Source organism: Choloepus didactylus, chromosome 6 (genome assembly GCF_015220235.1).
Source record: "Choloepus didactylus isolate mChoDid1 chromosome 6, mChoDid1.pri, whole genome shotgun sequence".
In the NCBI taxonomy this organism is placed as follows: Eukaryota; Metazoa; Chordata; class Mammalia; order Pilosa; family Megalonychidae; genus Choloepus; species Choloepus didactylus.
This window is the reverse complement of record NC_051312.1, coordinates 89,113,892-89,138,690: the sequence shown is the minus strand read 5'-3', so window position 1 is coordinate 89,138,690 and position 24,799 is coordinate 89,113,892. Positions and strand designations below refer to the sequence as shown.

The window sequence follows — 24,799 nt, the reverse complement described above, 5'->3', positions numbered from 1 at the left end:
GAGAAAATGTTCAAAAGTTGTTTCTGGTGATGAATGCACAACTATCTGATGATACTGTGAATGGCTGATTGTACACTGTGGATGACTGTAGGGTATGTCATGTCTGACATGGAAAGAGCCCTAAGAAATATTCAGTTTAAAAAAACAAATTACAGTAGTGATGATGGTTGCACAACACTGTGAATATAATTAATGCCATTGATACACTTAAAGATGGTTAAAATGGCAAATTTTATGTTATATATATTTCATCACAATAAAAATTTTTAAATAAAAAACAAATTACAGAACATATTTCAACATAATTCAATTTTTCTAAAAAAAAAACAAAAACAGAAACAAAAACGTGAAGATACATTTGTATATTTAATGAAAAAGGTACATCGGGTGTGAAGGAACATTTTCCAAATGACCAGTGAGGGAAGGTCATTCACTGTCTATATCCATAAGCCTTGGAACCCATATGACCAACAGTAACTCTTTCACTGTAAAAATACTTTATAATTATCTGATTGCATGTTCTCAAAAGCTTCAAGTAGCTGAAAAAATTAGGAATATCATCCCCTTAACCTGCCAAAATGAGAAAACTAGAAGCCCAGAGAATTACCCAATTTATCCAAGGATTATAGGAATGTAGAGAATAGAAGTCATCTTCAACTTCCTATCTGGTGGTGTTCCACAATACCCCATGTGTGGTAATATATAGGGCAACATTCCCAAGTCAAACAGGAAAATTAATAAGGGTGATTTCTTATAAGCTGAATATAGCTTTAGGTACTATGCTTGGCTGGAAGTGTACTTTTGTAAGGCTGTAGGGACAACACTGCTAAAAGTCACAGGATTTGGGCAAGTGCCCAGTTCTTTTCTGACAATGCTGAGAACATGCTGGAAAAGATGCAGCTATTTTGTCTCTGCAGGAACAGATTACCCAGGTTTAAATCCCAGTTCTATCACTAGATGTATGACAAATTTTTCAACTTTTGTGCTTCAGTTTCCTCATCTGTAAAATGGGCTTAGTAATATAATAGTACCTTCTAGTTAGAGGACTGTTGTGAGCATTATTGAGCTAATACATATAAGTACCTGAAACATTACCTGACCCAAGTACTGAGTGTTGTTTTAAGCTAGGAATTCCTCAGTTACAGGTTCTCAGGGCCTGTGAAAAGTAGAACAGCCTAGAAACAAAATGATTCTATAATAGTAAGACTGTTAACATTTGCTGCTCTGTTCCTGTGATCAAGACCATGACTCCATTTTTTCACATCTTCTTTCCTTTTATTGAAAAAAATTTTAGAAAAGGACAGTAGAAGGGCACAAAGAAACAGGAATATACTAGCAGAAAACATAAACAATATAAAACTAAAAATGCCACTGGCTTCTTTAATTGTTTAAGTGCAAAAAATTTAACAAATTTAAACAAATTAAAAAGCTGTTTTTTTTCCAAGTCTCCCAAAGTCGAATGTATACACACCCACAAAAATGGTGTGTGAAGGAAGGGTGTCATACACAAGAAGTTGTATTCTGAATTCCTAAGGGGAACAGCTTTTAAACAGGAATTAACACAACTAAAGCCACAGACAGGTTTAACAATTTTAAAAACTGACTTTTTAAATGCTGCATGGCACGAAGCTGTATTATATAAAGTACTGCTATGTAAGAAGGAAGAAGTCTGTACGGCTTTTAGCAAAAATGCTTTTCTAGAAAAGCAAATCGAAACAATGCAATCAGCAAATCAAGGAGGCTACAACTAGACATCAGATTTACAACTTCTCATGTGTGCTAGAAAAGCTTATTTATCCAGAATGGACTAAAATTTCAGAACAAAAGAGGGGCATTTTTAACAATTCTTACTCTGCTTCACCCATTTTAAGCTCTGTTTCTTTTCATCCCCACCCCGAAATTTGGCATGATCAAGGAGAAAGACGGCTACTTTTAGAATTGACTATTTTATTTTTCTTTCTGTGGTGAGACTGTCATGGAGCCTGGATATTTCAGGCTCATATGCATCCATGACCAGTGTCCCGCTGTGGTCAAAGAACTTAGCAATGGACTTGGTGAATTCAGCTTCTCGCTGCTGCTTTGTTCTTCCACTGATAAAGGTCAGCTTCAGAGTGTATTTGTCATCGAACCTAAGCATTGGAGCAAAGATAAATCAAAATCCAAACAGTCAGAGATTCAACCAGGAACAACATGATGCCAAGTGTTTCTGAAGAACAAGGCAGAGTTGGGCACTGGTGATACAGGGAACACACGGATCTGTCCTTAAACAAAACAACAACAACAACAACAACAACAAACCAGGGGCTCCTCATTGCCTTCAAAATACTAGTTACAATTCTTGAGTGTTGATATGTCTTCCTTGATTTAATTACTGTCTACCCCCTTTCCCTTGTCATACACTGTTAAGTCATGCAGACCATCTTCTCTCTCCTCTGGACTTCGTATTTGCTATGCTAGAAGGATTTTCCCAGTTGACTCTTCTCTCCTATCTCACTGCACTCGTTCCCATTTGTTAACAGTATACTTGGGCATAAACTTTCCTGCAAACACCTCCCAAACCCTCCCAATATGGGTCAGATGGCCCTTCTTTTGTCTTCTATAGCACCATTAATCGTCAACTCAAAACACTGAGCACCTATCATATGCCAGGTCTAATGACAGGCCCTCATGGCAACAATGGCTTTCATCTTTATCAATGAAATTATCTATCTATTGAAATGATGTTTGTGTATTTGTGTTCTTCAATGGACAAGGGGATTCTGGAGGTCAAGGACTTTGTCTTATTCTATTTTCTCTTCTCTTTCTTGCTTGGCACATGGCAGGTAATCAAATTTTTACAGATTTGATTGGAGGCAGAGACTAATTAGGGAACCAAGGTTGCAGCCCAGCCAGGTGAGTTCCACTCACTCCCTCAACAAAACTTTCTGCACGTCTAAGCTGTGCCAAGCCCTGGACTGGGTCTTGGGACCCAAAAGTAAATGAGATAGTCCCTGCCTTTGGACTTAGGGATCTAGTGTATGACAGACAGTAAAGGAGCTCACACTTTAGGGAGGGCAGAGAGACACAGAAAAGGAAACAATTATAGCATTGTGTAACCAATACTAATAGGGGTAAGCATAAAATGTTCTTGTTAATATCTAGAACTAAAGTATGTCAAGGAAGAATTCCTAGAAGTGACAAGTAGGAGTTAGCCAGGATGTAGAAAGATATACAACCCAAAGAGAAGAATATATGTAAAGGCATAGTCATTGGGAAATTTGGAGAATTTAAGAAATTACAATTCCATAATATTGCTGGAGTACAAAGCTGGAAAAAGTATTGGAAGACAGATTTGAAAGACTTCATATGCCAAAGGAGTATGGATAACATAATGAATGTGCTAGAGAGCAACTGAATTGAAGACTTTTTGCAAAGGAGTCACATAGCTTAAGATACATAACTATGTGCAAACTTACGCTGTCATTTTCAGATCATGTGACCTGGCAGTTATGAAACAAGACATGTGAATAAGGCACTACCAAACTCCTAAGTCATCCTTTATGGGTGGAAGTGGGGGGAGAGTTGAGGGAGGGAGAGAAAGGAAAAAAGAGAATATAACTTCTTCTCTAAAGGAACTGACAATATGGCAGTTGGTAAAAAACAGAAGGGAAACCTAATTGCAGAATGGCATCAAGCCCACTCTGAATCAAAATACCCAGATCAGAATAAAAATAATGAAACCTAGTGGCAGACTGTGGGTGGCTTAAGAGGCATTGGAGATATCTGCTTGTGAGGCAAAGTTATCTGCAAAACTATGAATGATACAAGAACTTTACTCTAAATTAGAGTATCTCAATAATGAGGTACAGAAAAACTGAGTATATGGAGCCAAATGTTTTTCCTGAACTGTAAAAATTTTACAAATTTTAAAATTAAGTTTTTTCCTGAGTTTGGGAGTTTTTTCTTCCCTCTAGGTTGATCCTGTTTAAATGATAGTCTTAATGAAGTACAGTGAATCCATATTCATGATTTTTCACTAGAAAGTTTAGATTAAAATATTTTTCATTAACACTCACATTTTACTGAATCAAACATTCCCCTCTAAATGCACTACCTAATATCTAAAAGGTTTAGATTGCTTAACTCCTGTTAACAGAATGACATATTTTATTAAAAATAAATTATTTAACTGTGAAAAAAATAACAATGAAACCAAAATGTTGCTAGGGTCTAGAATTCTGAAGCTGTATTCCTGTGGCCTGCCGGAAGTGTACATTTATGATGGCTGAGGCCAAAGAGTAGCTGGGAGCCCTGCTAGGAGGAGGCTACAATATCAGAATGATTAACTGTCTGATCCCCCACTCCCCATAGGCATCCCTACAATTTGGCAATGAGAGAGGCTGATAACTTCATGTATGTGAATTATTGTACTTCCAATATGAGGGCCTACTAAGTGCTAGGAATTGTATCATGTGCTTTCAGGGCACTGACTAAAAGCATGAGTTTTAGGCTCAGACTTGGGCTAGTTCCTGCTCTACCACTTTTGTACTATAATAACTTATACCAATTGATTAAATCCTTACCTATAAAATGGTTTAAGATATAAATGAGATAATGCACTTGGCACAACACCCAGTACATGGCAGAAGCTCAATAAAATGTTTATTATTACAACAGGCATCTCATCTTGCCAACAACTCTAGGAGTCATTTTTGACCCTTCTAATGCTCAGATCATTTATGAGATTTACCAAAGGTCACACAGTTAGGAGGAGATTAGCTGGAAAGACCTTTTCTGTCAGCTACATAAAGTTATACCTACTGCTGCTCAGAAACAGACTCTGAACTGTGTTTCCCTGAGTAGCCCAGCCCACTGCTCCAGAGATTCTTCAGTGGATTCAGAGTACATCAGAATCACAGAGGAAATAAAGGCCAACAGAGTTCTTCTTTATGAATAATGGACCACATACATTTGGCCATATGGTCCTACACTCTAATTGGCTGAGAATCATTCTTCATTCTCCTACCAAAGCACTTTTTCTCACAGCTCATCCTCATAGCATTTCTGTGATAATGAATTTCTGAAGTGCAGTGCTAGGAAAACCTTCTAGATCATTCATACCCTTTTATTCATTTTACAGAACTAGCATCATGATCTGCATAGAGCAGGCATACAATAGTCTGCTGTTGATAATGACTCAACACCCCAGGGAAACTCCAACACCAGGATTTAACAATCTGTGAGGACGGGCATACCTTTTGAGACTGGAGGACAGTTGCCAAATATCATCAGGATCCATCCCTGTAGGATCTTTTCTGTGGGCCACGAGAAAGATGCTCTTCTCCTTATATGAGGTATAAATGGTCAGGATCCCCATCATCACAAAATACGTTCAAATTAAGTTAAGGGGGAAAACATATAAACATAACATAAAACAAAAGAGAAGTACCACAAATTGACAAAAAAGGGCTATGAAAATTTTCATCATGATAGTTCCAAAGACTTTCTTTTTCAAAAAACACTAAAAATTTAGCTACTTCATTTTCATCTTTATGTTCACATACCAAAAGAATCAAGGCTCTCTCTGGTTAATTTTCCAAAGCACATATCAAAGAGAAAGAAAGGAAGAAATCAAAGACAAACAGCAGCTCTCCTCTTTGTTCAAGGACGTAGGTACAAGAAGATCCTGTTACCTAGGTTCATCAAGACTTCATTATAATTGTGTTTATTTCTCTATTAAAAAACAAACAAACAAATAACCAAAGTGGACTTGACCATGCTCAACTGATTTCCAAAGGTCATTAGAAGAGAAGTGACTTCAAATAGTTTTTACTATAAGAAGTTACTTCGTCTGTATGTATAGGCTTATCATATTCAGTTTTTTACAATATTTACAGCTACCATATTTAGTACTTCCTTTGCACCAAAAACTGGCATAATAATTTTGTTTACATTGAATCATTTAAATTTTATTTTATGCCAATAGTGGGAAATACAATTTGGGATCAATTTGGATAACACCATTTTTTATCAGGTCTTATTTTATCAAACGGTTTAACTGCCTCTGAAGGTAAATCCCCAAAGTAAAGTATTCAGATTTATTTCAGGCAGTGGCAACATTGTTAAGAAAAGTAAAATGCCTCCCAAAATGATTTGTTTAAAAAACAAGTACAGTGCAGGTATATGGCACATATTAAATAGCATAATAGGGCTACTGAGAATCAGGTAGACATATCTGATAGGGTTTAATATTCAGAAATGTATTTTTAAAATCCTACAATTCAACAAGAAAAAGATAAACCCAATTTAAAAAATGGGCAAAAGACTAAAATAGACATTTCTTCAAAGAGACACAAATGGCCAAAAAGCACATGAAAAGATGCCCAACTTCATTAGTCAAAAGGGAAATGCAAATCAAAACCATGAGATACCATTTTATACCCAACAGAATGGCTACTATTAAAAAAAATGGAAAATTACAAGTGTTGGAGAGGATGTGGAGAATAAGAACACTCATTCATTGTTGGTGGGAATATAAAATTGGTTCAGCCACTGTGGAAAACAATTTGGTAGTTCCTCAGAAAGTGAAAAACAGAACTACCCTATGATCCAGCAATCCCATTTCTAGGTATATACCCCAAAAAACTGAAAGCAGGGACTCAAATAGATATTTGCTATGTTCATAGCAGCATTATCCACAATTGCCAAAGATGGAAGCAACTCAAGTGCCCATCAACTGATGAATCGATTAACAAAATGTGGTATATACATACAATACTATTCAGCTGTAAAAACGAATGAAGTTTTGGATACATGTGACAACGTGGGAGTACCTTGAAGATGTTACATTGAGTGAAATAAACCAGACACAAAAGGACAAATATTGTATGATCTCACTGATATGAAATAATTACAAAAAGCAATTTCATAGTGTCAGAAACTAGAATAAAGGTTACCAAGGGCCAATTAGGGGTAGGGAATGGGGAGTTAATGGTTAAATTGTACAGGGCTTCTATTTGGGGTGATGGAAGTTTTGGTAATGGATGGAGGTGATGTAGCACAACATTGTGAATGTAATTAACACCTCTGAATTATATATTTGAATGTAGTTAAAAAGTGTAATTTTAGGTCATATATATTACTAGAATAAATTAAAAAAAAAAAAAACGAAAACCCACAGGACTATACAACACAGTGGACCCTAATGTAAACCACAAACTACAGTTAATAGTACAATTACAGTAACATTCTTTCATCAATTGTAAAAAGTGTGCCACATTAATGGAAGGTGTTAATAAAGGGGGGTGGGGGTGGTTATATGGGAACTCTATTTTCTAGATGATTTTTCTGTAAACCTACAACTTCTCTAATTAAAAAAAAAATTGAGGTAGATCTGTATGTACTACTATGAAAAGATGTCCAATACATTTTTAAGATTAAAAAAACAGTGCAGAAAGGTATGTACAGCATGACTTGGGGGAGATACACAAAAAACTCTGTTGATATGAACATGTATAATTTTTTGTAATAATGGTAATAGCATAATAAAAAGTTCTTTGTATTCAACTTTTTCAGAAACAATCAAGTTAGGCAGATAACAAACTCATGATTCTACATTTATCAAAAAGGAAAGGGGAAGGAATCATTTGAGAGCCTATTACATACCAGAGGCATTATAAAATCTCCTATTTAATCTTCATGATGATTCTGAGTATGTATGAACCCCAATTATAAATGACTAACATTCAAACAGTCTCAAAGAAGTTAAGTTCTTATTAGCAAAGGATCACAAACCACCTTAGCATCAGAGCAGGATTTCAAACCCAGGCCCAAATAGGTTCTTAATCCCAAGGTAACACAAATCATCTCTCTATATCATACTCAGTATCTCCCAGTCCAGCCCCTCAGCTTTGAGAGAACCTGAGACAGATCTGAACCTCCAAAATCAGATCCTTCCCTAATGTCCTGAAATGACGAGCTTGAGGCAGCCTGGTCTAATGGGAAAAGTTCTGGGCTACAAAGAAAGAGCTAGCTTTTACCATTATTGCATATTTTGCTGTTCAGTAGTTGTACCTAGATTATAATAACCTCTATATTAACTACTAAACTGAATTAAAACATAAAATAACCATACTAAACCTAAAGTATCAATGACAGTTAACTGCATATATTTATAGATGCCCACAGCTCATGCTGTTAAACTCTAACATTAACAAGTCCTGAGATGCAAATTTGTTCAAGGAGGAGTATCAACAGAGATTTAAAAAACCAGTCACTAGAAAACAAATCTGAGCATAAACAAAGGATATGATATGACACACAAAGCCAAAACGGGCTTGGACTCCGGAAAAGGATGCATATAATCCCAAATTAAAGCTACTATGGCAAAAAAACAGGAGATTGTACAAATGGTGAGGCGACCATCAATTAGACCAAAATTCTCCACATACTTGTACTTCTCCAGAAGAACCTAGTAAGAAGAACAAGGAATCAAGTTAACAGAAATACTTCCTTCCTAGTACCTTTTATTTTTAATTTCCACAATAACAGTGGTTAAGAATCATGTGAATTACTAAACAGTTCTCTCCAATTGGGATTTTACCACTCCATGCAAACAAGATTCAAGCTGTTTTATAAAGGATCCCAGAGGAAAGAGTTCATCAACCCTTCATGTAACAAGTACTTTTTTAAATATTCAACTTTTCCCCTGGAATGACCTATCAAAGAAGAATATACTATTTCCCTTCAACCTTCTCTGCCCCAGGCTAAATTTTTTTTTTATCTTCATTTTATTGAGATATATTCACATACCACGCAGTCATACAAAACAAATCATACATTCGATTGTTCACAGTACCATTACATAGTTGTACATTCATCACCTAAATCAATCCCTGACAACCTTCATTAGCACACACACAAAAATAACAGTAATAATTAAAGTGAAAAAGAGCAATTAAATTAAAAAAGAACACTGGGTACCTTTGTCTGTTTGTTTGTTTGTTTCCTTCCCCTATTTTTCTACTCATCCATCCATAAACTAGACAAAGGGGAGTGTGGTCCTTATGGCTTTCCCAATCCCATTGTCACCCCTCATAAGCTACATTTTTATACAATTGTCTTTGAGATTCATGGGTTCTGGGTTGTAGTTTGATAGTTTCAGGTATCCACCACCAGCTACCCCAATTCTTTAGAACCTAAAAAGGGTTGTCTACATTGTGCGTAAGAGTGCCCACCAGAGTGACCTCTCGGCTCCTTCTGGAATCTCTCTGCCACTGAAGCTTATTTCATTTCCTTTCACATCCCCCTTCTGGTCAAGAAGATGTTCTCCATCCCACGATGCCGGGTCTACATTCCTCCCCGGGAGTCATAGTCCATGTTGCCAGGGAGATTCACTCCCCTGGGTGTCTGATCCCACGTAGGGGGGAGGGCAGTGATTTCACCTTTCAAGTTGGCTCAGCTAGAGAGAGAGGGCCACATCTGAGCAACAAAGAGGCATTCAGGAGGAGGCTCTTAGGCACAATTATAGGGAGGCCTAGCCTCTCCTTTCTGCCCCAGGCTAATTAATCTCAAAAACAATAAATTACCAGCTTTCTAGAATTCACAAATTAGAGAATTTGAGGAGAAGCTGGAGACAGCTAAAATTTATATTTTAACATATCTTCTCCTTATACTGTGAGAATTTTAGAAAATGCTTTCTGGTTTGATTTCAAAAACTGAAAACAAAGGTTATTCCAAGTTACAGAGATAAAAGATCCTACAGGAGATGTGCCATCAGCTGTATACAAGCAAATGGACTCCTCCTCAAAAAAAAGTACCTTTTTGGCAGAATCATCCAAAGAATTTTTCACAGCTGATCCATCCCACTTGTCAATTTTTACAGGCTTATCATCAATCTTCCACTGTAAAACAAACAGAAAAGTTGTGCATCGAGAGACTGGCATTTTTCTTAAAGTAAAATGAACTACTTCCTTAAAAGCATCCTTAAGTATATGTAACATCTGCTCTTTCTCTTCTGATGTTGGAGTTCTAAAAGATAAAACACTTAAAAATGAAGTTGAAGGAGACTAGATCAACAGAACCAGGTGGTAATCATTATACGTTAACAGTCTCTATGCTGAGAAGTCAAAATCTACAAGCCCAGAACCAGAAAACTTACATGGGCTTCAGAAACTATAGTGTGAACTTCCCTATCTCCAGTTTACCCAAGGGCACATATAGAAGAGAGCTCATTCTGAGACCCTGAAACTCAGAAACTGTAGATACATGAACTTAGAAAACATTAACAAAATGGGGAAGGTCTCCTTTAATACATCTCTGTCAGCTCGCAAACTTTTATATTTTAGCATCAAGTCTTAATTTTCGGAAGACAGCAAATCCAGTATGGGCTGTTGAACACTAAATTTTGAATTGCAAGGTAAGTCCTGGACCCAGTCCCATCATTAGTATGTAACTTTGGACAAACTTTGCTTCAATTTCCCTCATATACAGAGATTTAAAAAGTTTCCCAAAGACTGTACCATCTAGAGGCAAGTGATGCTATAGGAGAAAAAAAATGGCATGGTACTTAATGGAAGTCAATTTACATTCTGCTTCCCACTTTTAGGAATTTTTCTATACCTCCATATATAGAAGATAATATAAACATCAGCAAGAAGGCAGATTAAGAGGCTCCGCAGAATCTTTAGATAACTAGCAAAACCTGACAAACATCATTTTCAGAGCTCTGGAAAACTGTTGAAGGGTTGCAGTAACTGGTTGAGTGCTGAATTAAAAAAAAGGCAACTTCAAAGAGGTATAAAACCTAGTGGTACTACTCATTGCTCTTCCCACCCAACCCCACCCCTCCTTGGATCAGCGCAGAGCCACAGCCTAAGCTCTCACTGTGGGTCCCTCGTCCCGGTTCCAGAGGGAATAGAGTAACCTCTATGCACATGCTTGGGTGCAGGTATGTACCAACCTATCAAGGTTGCAGCAGCCTGAAGGACTACACCAGGATATCCGTCTCTTATTCACCCTGCTCTGCCCCTCAGGCAGAGGCAGTTAGTGGTCACCTAAATTAGTGTGAGAAACAATCAAATTGCAGCAGCCCAGGGCAAAGGCCTACCAGCTTTAAGAAATACAATCAAGTGCCTGGGTCTGGAAGGAAAGACTACTTCATAGGGAGAAGAAGGGGTATGTGAATCTACATGGGGCCACAAGTGCATGCCCAGGACCAGATACATGCTCAGAAAAGTCTGGAGAGGACCCTGTGCTTTGGCCCCAGGCTGCTCTACAGGTTTTGCCGTTAGGAGGGCTAAGCTCTGAAGGAGAGCACCAGCCAACACAGAGCCAATCTACAAAAACTGTGAATGGTGTTTTGTTTTTGTTAGCTCCCAGCTAACAGAAGGAAATCTCTGCAATATCACTAACTGGATACAAACTTAAGCAAAAAGACAGCTCAGGGACTAAATTCCAAAGTTACCACATTAAAATATTAAATATAAAGTATGCAACAAAAATTTAAAAGAAACAGGAAATGATGGCATATCCAAGGAAGCAAGATAAAAGAAACCATCAACAAAGAGGCCCACAACAGACAAAGACTTCAAGAAATGGTATTAAATGTGTTTAAAGAACTAAAGTAAAACACAAACAACTAAAGGATATCGGGACGATGATTTATGAACAAAATGAGAATTTCCACATAGAAACAGAAATTATAAAAAGGAACCAAACAGAAATACTGGCACTGAAGATCACAAGAAATGAAATAAAAAATTCCCTAGTGAGGTTTGGCAGCACAATGGAGCTGGCAGAAGAATGAGTGAATTTGAAGGTAAGACTATTGAAATTATTCAGTCTGAGGAATAGAAAGAAAAAAGAATGAAGAAAAGTGTACAAAGACCTATGGCACATCATAAAGCATACCAATAAATGCCTTAAAGTAGTTCTAGGATGAGAAGAAAGAAAAGAGCACTGGAAGAAATAATGGTTGAAAATTTCCCAAATTTAATGAAAGACATGAATAAACAAATCCAAGAAGCTCAATGAACACCAAACATTATCTGAGATATCCATACCCAGACACTTTATAATGAAGCTAGTAAATGGCAAAGACAAAGAGAGAATTCTGAAACCCACAAGAGAGAAGCAATGCATCACATATAAGGGAGCCTCAATAAGAGTTAAGTGCTGATTTTTCATCAGAAAACAGGAGGCAAGAAGGCAGTGAGATAGCATATTCAAAGTGCTGAAAGAAAATAATTGCCAACTAAGATTTTATATCTGGCAAAACCATCTTTTAAAAATGGGAGCAGCTTAAGACATTCCCAGATTTAAAAACAAACAAACAAACAAAAACACACCTGAGGGAGTTCATCACCAACAGACATGACCCACAAGGAATTACTGTAAGGAATTCTTCAGACTGAAAGGAAAGGACACTAGACAGAAGATCAGAGTGACATAAATGAAGATGTTTGGTAAAGGTAATGACATGGGTGATTATAAATGCCAGCAATATTGTATTTTTGGTTTGCTACTTTCTACTTCTTACAGGATCTAAAATACAAATGTATAGAAAGTAAAGATAAATCTATGGTTTTGGACACACAATGTATAAAAATGGAATTTATGACAAGAAAAAAAGGCTAGGTGACAGAAAGGCATAGGAAGACAGTGTTGCAGGCTACTGAAGTTGTTATCAAATCAAACAAGTAAGTTATAGATTTAGGATGTTAAATTTAAACTCCATGGTAACCACAGAGAATATATCTGAAAAATATTAATAGAAGGAAATAAGGTATTCTAAATAGTTCACTACAAAAGACCAACTAAATACAAAAATAGGCAATAATGGAAGAAGTGAGGGAAAAAAGATATAAGACTTACAAAAACCAAATAGCAAAATGACAGAAGAATGTCTGGCATTATCAGTAGTTACTTTAAATGTAAATGTATTAAACTCTCCAGTCAAAAGGCAGAGATCGGCAGTATGGATTAAAAAAAAAAAAAAAAAAAAAAAAAAAAAGCATGACCTAACTATACACTGTTTACAAAACTCATTTAAATTCAAAGACACAGTAAGCTGAAAGTCAAAGTTTGGAAAATTATATTCCTTGCAAATAACAACCAAAAGAGATTGGTGTGGCTATACTCTCATCAGATAAAATAGACTTTAAGTGAAAAATTGTTGTACAGGACAAAGAGAGACACTATATAGTGATAAATGAGTCAATTATTTAAAATTACCTCACTGACTCAAGAAGAAATAGAAGACCTTAATGGATCAATAACAGAGTTTGAATCAGTAATCAAAAATATGCCAACAAAAAGAGTCCAGGACCAGATTGCTGGCTTCACTAGTTAATTTTACCAAACATTCAAGGAATTAACACCAATCCTGCTCTAACTCTTCCAAAAAAATTGAAGAGGAGAGAACACTTCTTAACTGATTCCACGAGGCCATCATCATCCTGATACCAAAGTCAGATAAAGACATCACAAGAGAATAACATTAGAGAGCCAAATCCCTATATAGACACAAAAATCCTCAACAAAAATGTAGCAAATGGAACTCAGCAACACATTAAAAAGATTATGCAGCATGACCAAGTGTATGCAAGAGTGGTTCAACATAAGAAAATCAATTAATGTAAAACATAACATTAATAGAATTAAAGAAAGAAAAACAAACCACACAATCATCATCTTGATTGTCACAGAAAAGGCATTTGACAAAATCCAGCACCCATTCTTGATAAAAACCCCCAGAAAACTAGGAAAAGAAAGAAACTTCCTCAAATGTTACAACGCATTTATGAAAACCCCACACTTACATCATACTCTATGGTAAAAGACTGAAAGTTTTCCCCCTAAGATCAGGAACAAGACAGGGATGCACCGTTTCATCACTGCTATTCGGTATTATACTGGAAGTTCCAGTCAGAGCAGTCAGGCAGGAAGCAGAAATAACACATCCAAATTGGAAAGGAAGAAGAAAAGCTCTTCCTATTCATAGAAGATATGATCCAATATAAAGAAAATCCAGAATAATCTACAAGAAAGTTAGTACAGCTAATAAATGAACTCCCCAAAGTGGTGGGGTAGGAAATCAATGCACAAAAATCAGCAGGGTTTTTATACAGTAGTAATGAACAATATAAAGAGGAAATCAAGAAAAAAAATTCCACTAACAATAATAGCAACTAAAAGAATCACATATGAATGGCCAATAAGCACAGGGAAAGATGCTCAACATCACTGGCCATTAGAAAAATGCAAATCAAAACCACCCTGAGATACCACTTCACACCCACTGAAATAGCTATTATATAAAAGAAGGAAGGAGTGAAGGGAAGGACGAAGGAGAAGGGAGAATGGAGATGGGGAAATGGGGGAAAGAGGAAGGGGGAATAAGAGAAGGAAAAGGAAAAGGGAAAGAGAAAGGGAGGGAGGGAAGAAGGAAGAAAATAAATAATGTTGAGTATGCAGAGAAATAAGAACCCTCATGAATTTTTGGTGGGAATGTAAAATGGTACAGAAAGCAATTTGGTGGTTCCTCAGGAACTTAAGTATAGAATTATCACATGACCTGCCAATCCCACTTGTGATATATATCAAAAGCATTAAACAGGAACTGGAACACTTAATCTGTACACCAGGGTTCACAGCAACACTATCCATAATAGACAAAAGGTGGAAACAACCCATGTGTCCATCAATGGATGAATGGATTCAACAAAATGTGGTATACACACACAATGGAGTATTATCCACCCGTAAAAATGTATAGAGTTCTGATAACATGCTACAACATGGGTGAACCCACCAAAAATCATGTTGAGTGAAATCAGCACAAAAGCACAAATACTATATGATCTCATCTACATTGTACGATCTCACCTATAAGAAATAAGCAGAATTTATGCAAATTCATAGACAGTCAATTACTGGGTACCAGGGCTAGTGGTCATTGTGCGGAATGGTGACTCACTGCTTAATGGGTAGAGTTTCTGTTTGGGATGATGGAAAAATTTTGGCAATATATGGTGTTGGTAACACAACATAATGAATGTAATTAATAACGCTGAATTGTATACCTTCAAGTGGTTAACATGGGAAATTTTATGTTGTATGTATGTTACCACATTAAAATTTTTAGAAACATATACAAGGCTATTCAGTGCAACAGTGTCAAAATTGGAAGAAACTTAGTGCTAATGTGGGTTGGCAGAGGGGGTGGGTACTAGTAAAACACAGTTATCATACATCCAGATATGCCATAAAGGTAAAGGGACATGAATGGGAATGGAACTTCTCAATGTAAACTTTTTTTTTAATTACATAAGTTGTTGGTTTATAGACAAATCATGCAGAAAACAGAGTTCCCATATACACACCCCCTTTCACACACACAGTTTTCCCTATCATCACTTTGCACTAGTGTGGCACCTTTGTTACAGCTGATGAAACAATTATTGACTACAGTCCATAGTTTACATTAGGGTTCACTGTTTGTGTTGTACTGTCCTATGGTTTTTCAAAAAATTTTTATTCTAGTAATATATATATATATAAAAATTCCCCTTTTAACCACATTCAAATATGTAACTCAGTGGTATTAGTTATAGTCACAACATTGTGCTACTGTCACTACCATCCATTACCAAAATTTTTCCATCATCCCAAACAGAAACTGTATCAATTAAGCATTAACTCCCCATTCCATACCCCACCCAGGCCCCTGGTAACCTGTATTCTAGTTTTTGACTCTACAAATTTGCTTACTGTGATTATTTCATATCAGTGAAATTATACAATACTTATCCTTTTGTGTCTGGTCTTTTATCAGTGTATGCCGTCTTAATTTTAAACCATGTGAATATATTACACAGTCAAAAGTTTTCTCAAATGCAAGTGATTAAGTGAATATAATTTAAGTGGAATGAACAGGATGCTACAAGTAATTCAGTAAACCTGCCTTCACAATAGCCTATTCTTGTTTTTTTTTAGATCAACTGAACAAATACTATTATTTCATAAAAATTACAAACCAGCTGACAAAACAAAATTCACTTGGCTTTAGAATAGGTTATTTAACTGAAGGAGAGAGAAGAGATCCTCACATTTACCTTTCTGATTGAGCACAAGTTCAGAGATACTACATACAAGAAAAAAAGGAATGAGATCCATCAGTTAAAAATGTTAATTCAGAAGATTTTAAAGGAATGGAGAAAATTACTTCAAACGATTTTCTTAAAAAGTGATTCTATGTACTATTACACTAAAAAGAAATAACTGTTCTGTGATGTTTCTCGGAAAAAACATGAAATATAAGTCATACTTCAAGTGAGTAAAAGTCAATCAAATTTTTCTCCTCTGGTACCTTAGAAAAAAAGTATTTTTGGAAAAAATGGCAGAATGTTGCAGTACTGCTTCTCACAGCATGCCAGTCTACAAATCAAACATGACCCCTAATTTTAAAAATACAAATTGAACCAAGAAGAAATTAACAGGCTTTCTACCTAAACAGCTCACTTAGGCTCAGTAAAGTAAATGCTATTTTGGTAACAACAAGTGAAAGAAAGAATGTGTACAACCAGAACGCACAAGAGAATTTGAATTACTTGTGAAATAAAGTCAGAATAAAGTCATTTAAAATTTCAGGTCACTCTGAAGAGAAAAATCATGTTCTCATAGAAACCCAGCCACATATCAACCACTGCTTGCAGTGCATCACAGAAAAGAAACTTGCCTCTACAATTCACAGAGAATAATTTCTTGGCAATTGTTGGGGATAAAATGCAGAAACAGCGATTCTATCATGTGTTGAAATAGCTCCAGCACTAACTCCACTGCCTGGTACCTACAAGCAATCTTCAGTAAGTGAAACAGGAACATTTCCATTGAATTATATGAATCACAAGAAAGTTTATGATTTGATTCCTGAAGAAATGGGAGCTTCATACATTTTGTGTACATGAACAACTCTTTGCCCCACTTCAAAGCAAATAGTATCTCTGCTTTAGTATAGAGAAATATTTAGGAGACTGGTACTTATTTTTCTGATCATTTCCCATCATTCTCAAAAAACTGCTCATCAACTAAAAGTATGGTACACTTCATTCTCTCTGCTGCTTTTCAGGGTGTTTCAGAAGCTTTTTATTCCCCCTTTATCTTCCTCAACCTTAAGTGCAAGTTGGTTTTGTAGTAATAAAAATAAAAAGACAAAGCAAATGCTGACTTCTTTTATGAGGGACCTCATATAGAAAAGCTCAGGATAAATGATTTAAAAAAAAAAAATAAGGCAATGTGCAGAAAAGAGTTAACATAGTAGGCCCAAAACTGCTATGCTTAGAAAGCCCTGCTTGCAAGACTGGCTCTCAGCTAGAGATGTAAAGTTGACTGGTGAACAGTTCCCTACACTGATATAAAATTTCCCTAAGTGATAAGAGTGGCTTATAGTGCCTAAATATGTATAAACCACGTTATTTATTCTGAACAGCTGCCTTTCTTCCAGGAGTCTGGGATTTTGGCATATGCCTACTTTACCCGCCCCCAGTAAGAACCTTAGGCATTGAGTCTCTAATGAGCTTCCCGGTAGACCATACTTCACAGGCATTGCAAGGACTAGCCGATGGACGAATCTGGCAGGTCTTGTGGGACTCCACTGAGAGAGGACACTTGAAATCCTGCACTCACTTTCCTCTGGACTTCGCCCAATGTGCCTTTTCCCTTTGCTGATTTTGCTTTATATCCTTTCACTGTAAGAAATCTGAGCCATGAGTCCTGTGAATCCTTACAGTAAATTACCAAATCTGGGGGTGGTCTTGGGGACCTCTGACACTGCCAAGTAAAAGGTATATCAGATGTTATAACTTTACACACAATTCCTCTTCCCCTTATTTCTTCCTGTATATTACAGATACATGCATTTTGGGTACAATCAACAATCACATATATTTACTTAGTTATAACATGTACCAAAGTCGTATGTGTACATAGTTTAAAAAGAGTTCTATAAGTTGTTAAGAAAAAAAAAAATAGCAGTCCCTTGCTCCCCCATAAGACCCTTCCTTGCCATGCCATTTCCTATTCCCCAAAGACAACTACTTTTATCTCCTTTACATGTATATCTCTAAAAACTGCTTTAATTGTTACTTGTGTGAAGTTTCTGTTTCTGGCATTATATCTATATACTTCTTACTATGAAAGATGGAATTGAGCTCTTTTCATCCCCTTCCACACACACAATTATCCTCAACCCCATTCTTCTAATCCAGTCATTGTATATCGATATTGGTTTGCTCTTACACTATCTTAATTTTGATTATATCATTATTCAGTGTTTACATTATGACCATAAGCACTATTCACAGATTAGTCATGTAGTATACTAGAATTATTTTCCTTTCCTGCATAGCTTTTTTTTTTCTCCCTTGGAATTACATGTTTTTTGATTTGCCATTCAATAGATTTATCACTAACTAATCCTCAAATTCTCCCCCAATTGTTTAAATCTCCTCTCAATACGTTCAAACACATTCAGCATTGTGTGAATTTCATCTTGAAGAAACCTCTTTTGGAGCCTACTTCAGTTTGGATGGGTTGCTTTCCAGGCCTGTTGCACAGCTGTCATCCTGGCATCTCCCTTTCTCATGACCCTGGAAATTCGCTTAACTTCCCTCTTGGGCTGCCTCCTTTTCTTAAGACACCCCATCTAACTCTTTTTTCTTGGTTTACCATTCCCTTGTTTTGGTGGAGCACATCCTTTAGTGGCTCCCTTGAAAAATATGTACATGGGAAGTAAATTTTGAGAACTTAGACATCTGAAAATGTCCATTTATTCTACCCTTATGCTTGAATAATATAAAAATTTTTTCTTCAAAAATGTGAGTTTTATTTCATGGTCTCAACATTGCTTGTGGCTCTTGACATTTCTGTGGCCATTGTGATTCCTGATCCTCCATATGGAATGTATTTTCCTCTGGAAAACTTGTAGTAAGTTCTTTAATGCTGCTGAGTTTGAGGCATTTAAGCTCTACATTTATATTTATATTTATATTTAATTTGACTTTAAAATTTTCTAAACCAAAGTAAAGAGATAATGAAAACTGATAGGATACCCAGAAGCTGAGATTATGTGAGTTGAAAATAGGCACTCCTATCCCCAATTTGCAAATATTGAAAATATTTGTAAGCAGCCAGTTCAAAACAGGAAAAAAAAAAAAGTAGAGGAAAATGATGTCTATCTTGGTGACGTGCACTATCACCATCCTAATTGATATACCATATGTGTCAAAGAAATTATAGCTCTTCGCACCACACTCAATCTTCAATTTCAATCTATTGTTTTTAATAAAAATGACCAAGAGATATTGCAAAGGAAATTACTGGCTTAATAGTGCCTTATTATTGGTGCATTTATCAATGGAAATAGTTGGAGGTTAGAAATTAACATGCTTAATTAAATTATGAGCATACACATTCGTGGCAACACCAGAGAAACTGATTCTTAGGCTCTCCATTGCCTTCTCTACCCAGCCATAAACTAACCTATATGTCAGCAGTGATTGGGTCTCTTCTACACTTCTACCCCATGACCCCAGAAGGTTACCCTACTGAGCTTTTTGGGACCAGACAGATCACTGGATCCATAGCTTAAAACACCCCATCACTGACCCTAATGTATGTAAAATCTAGGGCTGAAGATGGCTCAAACTGAAAACAACTTGATTCATCTTCCCAGTTACCATTTTTTTCCACCAAAAAATCTCAATTTAAGTAATCAGCAATCCTATTAAATACTAGCAATGAACATTTTCTAAAGTATGACTGAATTGTTGACTTATAATCACCCAGATTTCAACAAAAGTGAGTAGTCTGATTTACGTTTTAAAAACATCAGTGTATGACGGCACTATGAACAGTTGATTGTACACCATGGATGATTATATGGTATGTGAACATATCTCAATAAAACTGAATTTAATAATAAATAAAAATGAGCAGTATAGCTGTTATGTGGAGAACTGAATATAAAAAAGGGTCAAGCATGCAAGATAGAAGATCAGATGGAAGGCCTACTGTGGTTGTCCAGGCGAGAGTGATCAGATTCAGGATATATTGAGAGTGTATAGCCAAGAAAATGTGATGATGGGCTAAATAAAGAATATGAGGTAAAGAGAAGAATCAAGGATGACTCTTGGGTTTCAATCCAATAAACTGGATGAATGGAGGTGTCTTTTATTGAAAATGAGGAAGACAGGGAGAAAAGCATTTTGAGAGGAGGGTAGAAATCAAAATATTAAGTCTGACACACCTATAAGAGATCTAAGTGGAGATGGCAAGTGGGCAGTTGGATCCTCTCCTCTCAGAGGACAGACCCAAATCGGAAATATAAATGTCATGATATGGGAAATATCATGCAGGAATGAGTATAGATAGAGGAGGGGCCAAGGATGAGTCCAGGTTTTTGCCAATATTTACAGGTGAGGAACAAGACAATAAAACCAGTGAAGAAGACAGAAAGGGAGACCAGTGAAGGTGGAAAATTAGGGGAGAATAATATCCTAAAAGCCAAGTAAAGAATATATTTCAAGAAGAAGGTAGTGATCAATGAGTCACTACTGAAAGGTCAAGTAATATGAAAAACTGCTGCTGAGATTTGATAGGATGGAGGTCAGAGCACAGAAATGGTGCAGGCAATAGCTAGAAAAAACCTGGAAAGATGGTGGTTTTATTCAGTGAATCTTTTAAAAGATAATCAGCATCTGTGATACCATTACGTTATATAATGGTGAATTAATTTTAAAAAAATCAAATAATTTGAAGCTTTAAGGGTTACTCAATACATGTAAAGATAAAAATAATGGTTTTTAATTGATATATAATTCACATCATAAAATTCACCTGTTTAAAATGTACAATTCAGTGATTTTTAGGATGTTCACAAGGTTGTGCAATCATCACTGCTATCTAATTCCAGGATATTTTCATCACCCCCAGAAGAAATTCCATACCCATTAGCAGTCACACCACATTTTCCTCTCCCCTAAACCCTGGCAATGTCTGATCTACTTTCTGTCTCTATGGATTTGCCAATTCTGGACATTTCATATAAATGGAATCATACAATATGTGTCCTTTTGGGTCTGTTTTGCTTCACTTAGCATAATGTTTTCAAGTTTCATCCATGTTGTAGCATGTGTCAGTACTTCATTTCTTTTTATCACTGAATAATATTCCAGGGTATAGATATACCACAGTTTGTTCAAACATTCATCAGTTGATAAACATTCAAGTTGTTTCTATTTTTTGGCTATTATAAATAATGCCACTGTGAACATTCATATGTTACATTTTTTTATGAACATGTATTTTCAGTTCTTTGGGGCATATACCCAGGAGTGGAACTGCTGGGTCATATGCTAACTGTTCAGCTTTCTGAGGAATTGCCAAACTGTCTCTCAAAGCACAAAGCAGCAGAGGCGGGGCAAGATGGCAGACTGGTGAGCTGTAGGTTTTAGTTACTCCTCCAGGAAAGTAGGTAAAAAGCCAGGAACTGCGTGGACTGGACACCACAGAGCAATCTGTCTTTGGGCATACTTCATACAACACTCATGAAAACGTGGAACTGCTGAGATCAGCGAAATCTGTAAGTTTTTGCGGCCAGGGGACCCGCGCCCCTCCCTGCCAGGCTCAGTCCCGGGGGAGGAGGGGCTGTCAGCTCCGGGAAGGAGAAGGGAGAATTGCAGTGGCTGCTCCTATCGGAAACTCATTCTACTGATTCAAACTCCAACCATAGATAGACTGAGACCAGACACCAGAGACTCTGAGAGCAGCCAGCCTAGCAGAGAGGAGACAGACATAGAAAAAAAACAACACGAAAAACTCCAAAATAAAAGCAGAGGATTTTTCGAGTTCTGGTGAACACAGAAAGGGGAAGGGCGGAGATCAGGCCTTGAGGCGCATATGCAAATCCCGAAGCAAAGCTGATCTCTCTGCCCTGTTTACCTTTCCTTAATGGCCCTGGTTGCTTTGTCTATTAGCATTTCAATAACCCATTAGATCTCTGAGGAGGGCCGTTTTTTGTTTTTTTTTTGTTTTTTTTGTTTTTTTTAAATCCTTTTTGCTTTTTCTAAAACAATTACTCTAAGAAGCTCAATACAGAAAGCTTCAAAGAATTGAAATTTGGGCACGTCAAGTCAAGAGCAGAACTAAGAGAGCTCTGAGACAAAAGGCAATATTCCAGTGGCTGAGAAAATTCACTAAACAACACAACTTCCCAAGAAAAGGGGGGTGTCCGCTCACAGCCACCATCCTGGTGGACAGGAAACACTCCTGCCCATCGCCAGCCCCATAGCCCAGAGCTGCCCCAGACAACCCAGTGTGACGGAAGTGCTTCAAATAACAGGCACACACCACAAAACTGGGCGTGGACATTAGCCTTCCCTGCAACCTCAGCTGAATGTCCCAGAGCTGGGAAGGGGGAGCAGTGTGAATTAACAGAGCCCCATTCAGCCATCATTTGAGCAGACTGGGAGCCTCCCAACACAGCCCAGCAGCCCAGAACTGCCCTGGGGGGACGGCACTCACCTGTGACATAGCACAGTCATCCCTCAACAGAGGACCCGGGGTGCACAGCCTGGAAGAGGGGCCCACTTGCAAGTCTCAGGAGCCATACGCCAATACCAAAGACTTGTGGGTCAGTGGCAGAGACAAACTGTGGCAGGACTGAACTGAAGGATTAGACTATTGCAGCAGCTTTAAAACTCTAGGATCATCAGGGAGATTTGATTGTTAGGGCCACCCCCCCTCCCCGACTGCCCAGAAACACGCCCCACATACAGGGCAGGCAACACCAACTACACACGCAAGCTTGGGACACCAATTGGGCCCCACAAGACTCACTCCCCCACTCACCAAAAAGGCTAAGCAGGGGAGATCTGGCTTGTGGAGAACAGGTGGCTCGTGGACGCCACCTGCTGGTTAGTTAGAGAAAGTGTACTCCACGAAGCTGTAGATCTGATAAATTAGAGATAAGGACTTCAACTGGTCTACAAACCCTAAAAGAACCCTATCAAGTTCAGCAAATGCCACGAGGCCAAAAACAACAGAAAATTATAAAGCATATGAAAAAACCAGACGATATGGATAACCCAAGCCCAAGCACCCAAATCAAAAGACCAGAAGAGACACACCTAGAGCAGCTACTCAAAGAACTAAAGATGAACAATGAGACCATAGTACGGGATATGAAGGAAATCAAGAAGACCCTAGAAGAGCATAAAGAAGACATTGCAAGACTAAATAAAAAATGGATGATCTTATGGAAATTAAAGAAACTGTTGACCAAATTAAAAAGATTCTGGACACTCATAGTACAAGACTAGAGGAAGTTGAACAACGAATCAGTGACCTGGAAGATGACAGAATGGAAAATGAAAGCATAAAAGAAAGAATGGGGAAAAAAATTGAAAAACTCGAAATGGACCTCAGGGATATGATAGATAATATGAAACGTCCGAATATAAGACTCATTGGTGTCCCAGAAGGGGAAGAAAAGGGTAAAGGTCTAGGAAGAGTATTCAAAGAAATTGTTGGGGAAAACTTCCCAAATCTTCTAAACAACATAAATACACAAATCATAAATGCTCAGCGAACTCCAAATAGAATAAATCCAAAAAAACCCACTCCGAGACATATACTGATCACACTGTCAAACACAGAAGAGAAGGAGCAAGTTCTGAAAGCAGCAAGAGAAAAGCAATTCACCACATACAAAGGAAACAGCATAAGACTAAGTAGTGACTACTCAGCAGCCACCATGGAGGCAAGAAGGCAGTGGCACGATATATTTAAAATTCTGAGTGAGAGAAATTTCCAGCCAAGAATACTTTATCCAGCAAAGCTCTCCTTCAAATTTGAGGGAGAGCTTAAATTTTTCACAGACAAACAAATGCTGAGAGAATTTGCTAACAAGAGACCTGCCCTACTGGAGATACTAAAGGGAGCCCTACAGACAGAGAAACAAAGACAGGACAGAGAGACCTGGAGAAAGGTTCAGTACTAAAGAGATTCGGTATGGGTACAATAAAGGATATTAATAGAGAGAGGGAAAAATATGGCAAACATAATCCAAAGGATAAGATGGCCGATTCAAGAAATGCCTTCACGGTTTTAACGTTGAATGTAAATGGATTAAACTCCCCAATTAAAGATATAGATTCGCAGAATGGATCAAAAAAAATGAACCATCAATATGTTGCATACAAGAGACTCATCTTAGACACAGGGACACAAAGAAACTGAAAGTGAAAGGATGGAAAAAAATATTTCATGCAAGCTACAGCCAAAAGAAAGCAGGTGTAGCAATATTAATCTCAGATAAAATAGACTTCAAATGCAGGGATGTTTTGAGAGACAAAGAAGGCCACTACATACTAATAAAAGGGGCAATTCAGCAAGAAGAAATAACAATCGTAAATGTCTATGCACCCAATCAAGGTGCCACAAAATACATGAGAGAAACATTGGCAAAGCTAAAGGAAGCAATTGATGTTTCCACAATAATTGTGGGAGACTTCAACACATCACTCTCTCCTATAGATAGATCAACCAGACAGAAGACCAATAAGGAAATTGAAAACCTAAACAATCTGATAAATGAATTAGATTTAACAGACATCTACAGGACATTACATCCCAAATCACCAGGATACACATACTTTTCTAGTGCTCACGGAACTTTCTCCAGAATAGATCATATGCTGGGACATAAAACAAGCCTCAATAAATTTAAAAAGATTGAAATTATTCAAAGCACATTCTCTGA

The 24,799-nt window shown here is 37.2% G+C and overlaps 1 protein-coding gene across 1 annotated transcript in view; it reads right to left on the bottom strand.

The window, feature by feature from the left end:
* Positions 1–347: 347 nt before the first annotated feature.
* Positions 348–24,799, bottom strand: part of SPCS2 (signal peptidase complex subunit 2) — a 34,299-nt gene continuing 9,847 nt past the window's right edge. The window contains exons 2-5 of the mRNA XM_037840675.1: positions 9,798–9,881; positions 8,289–8,449; positions 5,235–5,369; positions 348–2,129 (exon numbers count right to left, since the gene is read on the bottom strand). Of these exons, the coding sequence (XP_037696603.1) occupies positions 1,943–2,129; positions 5,235–5,369; positions 8,289–8,449; positions 9,798–9,881 (567 nt within the window). The 3' untranslated portion in view covers positions 348–1,942. The remainder of the gene's footprint in view (positions 2,130–5,234; positions 5,370–8,288; positions 8,450–9,797; positions 9,882–24,799) is intronic.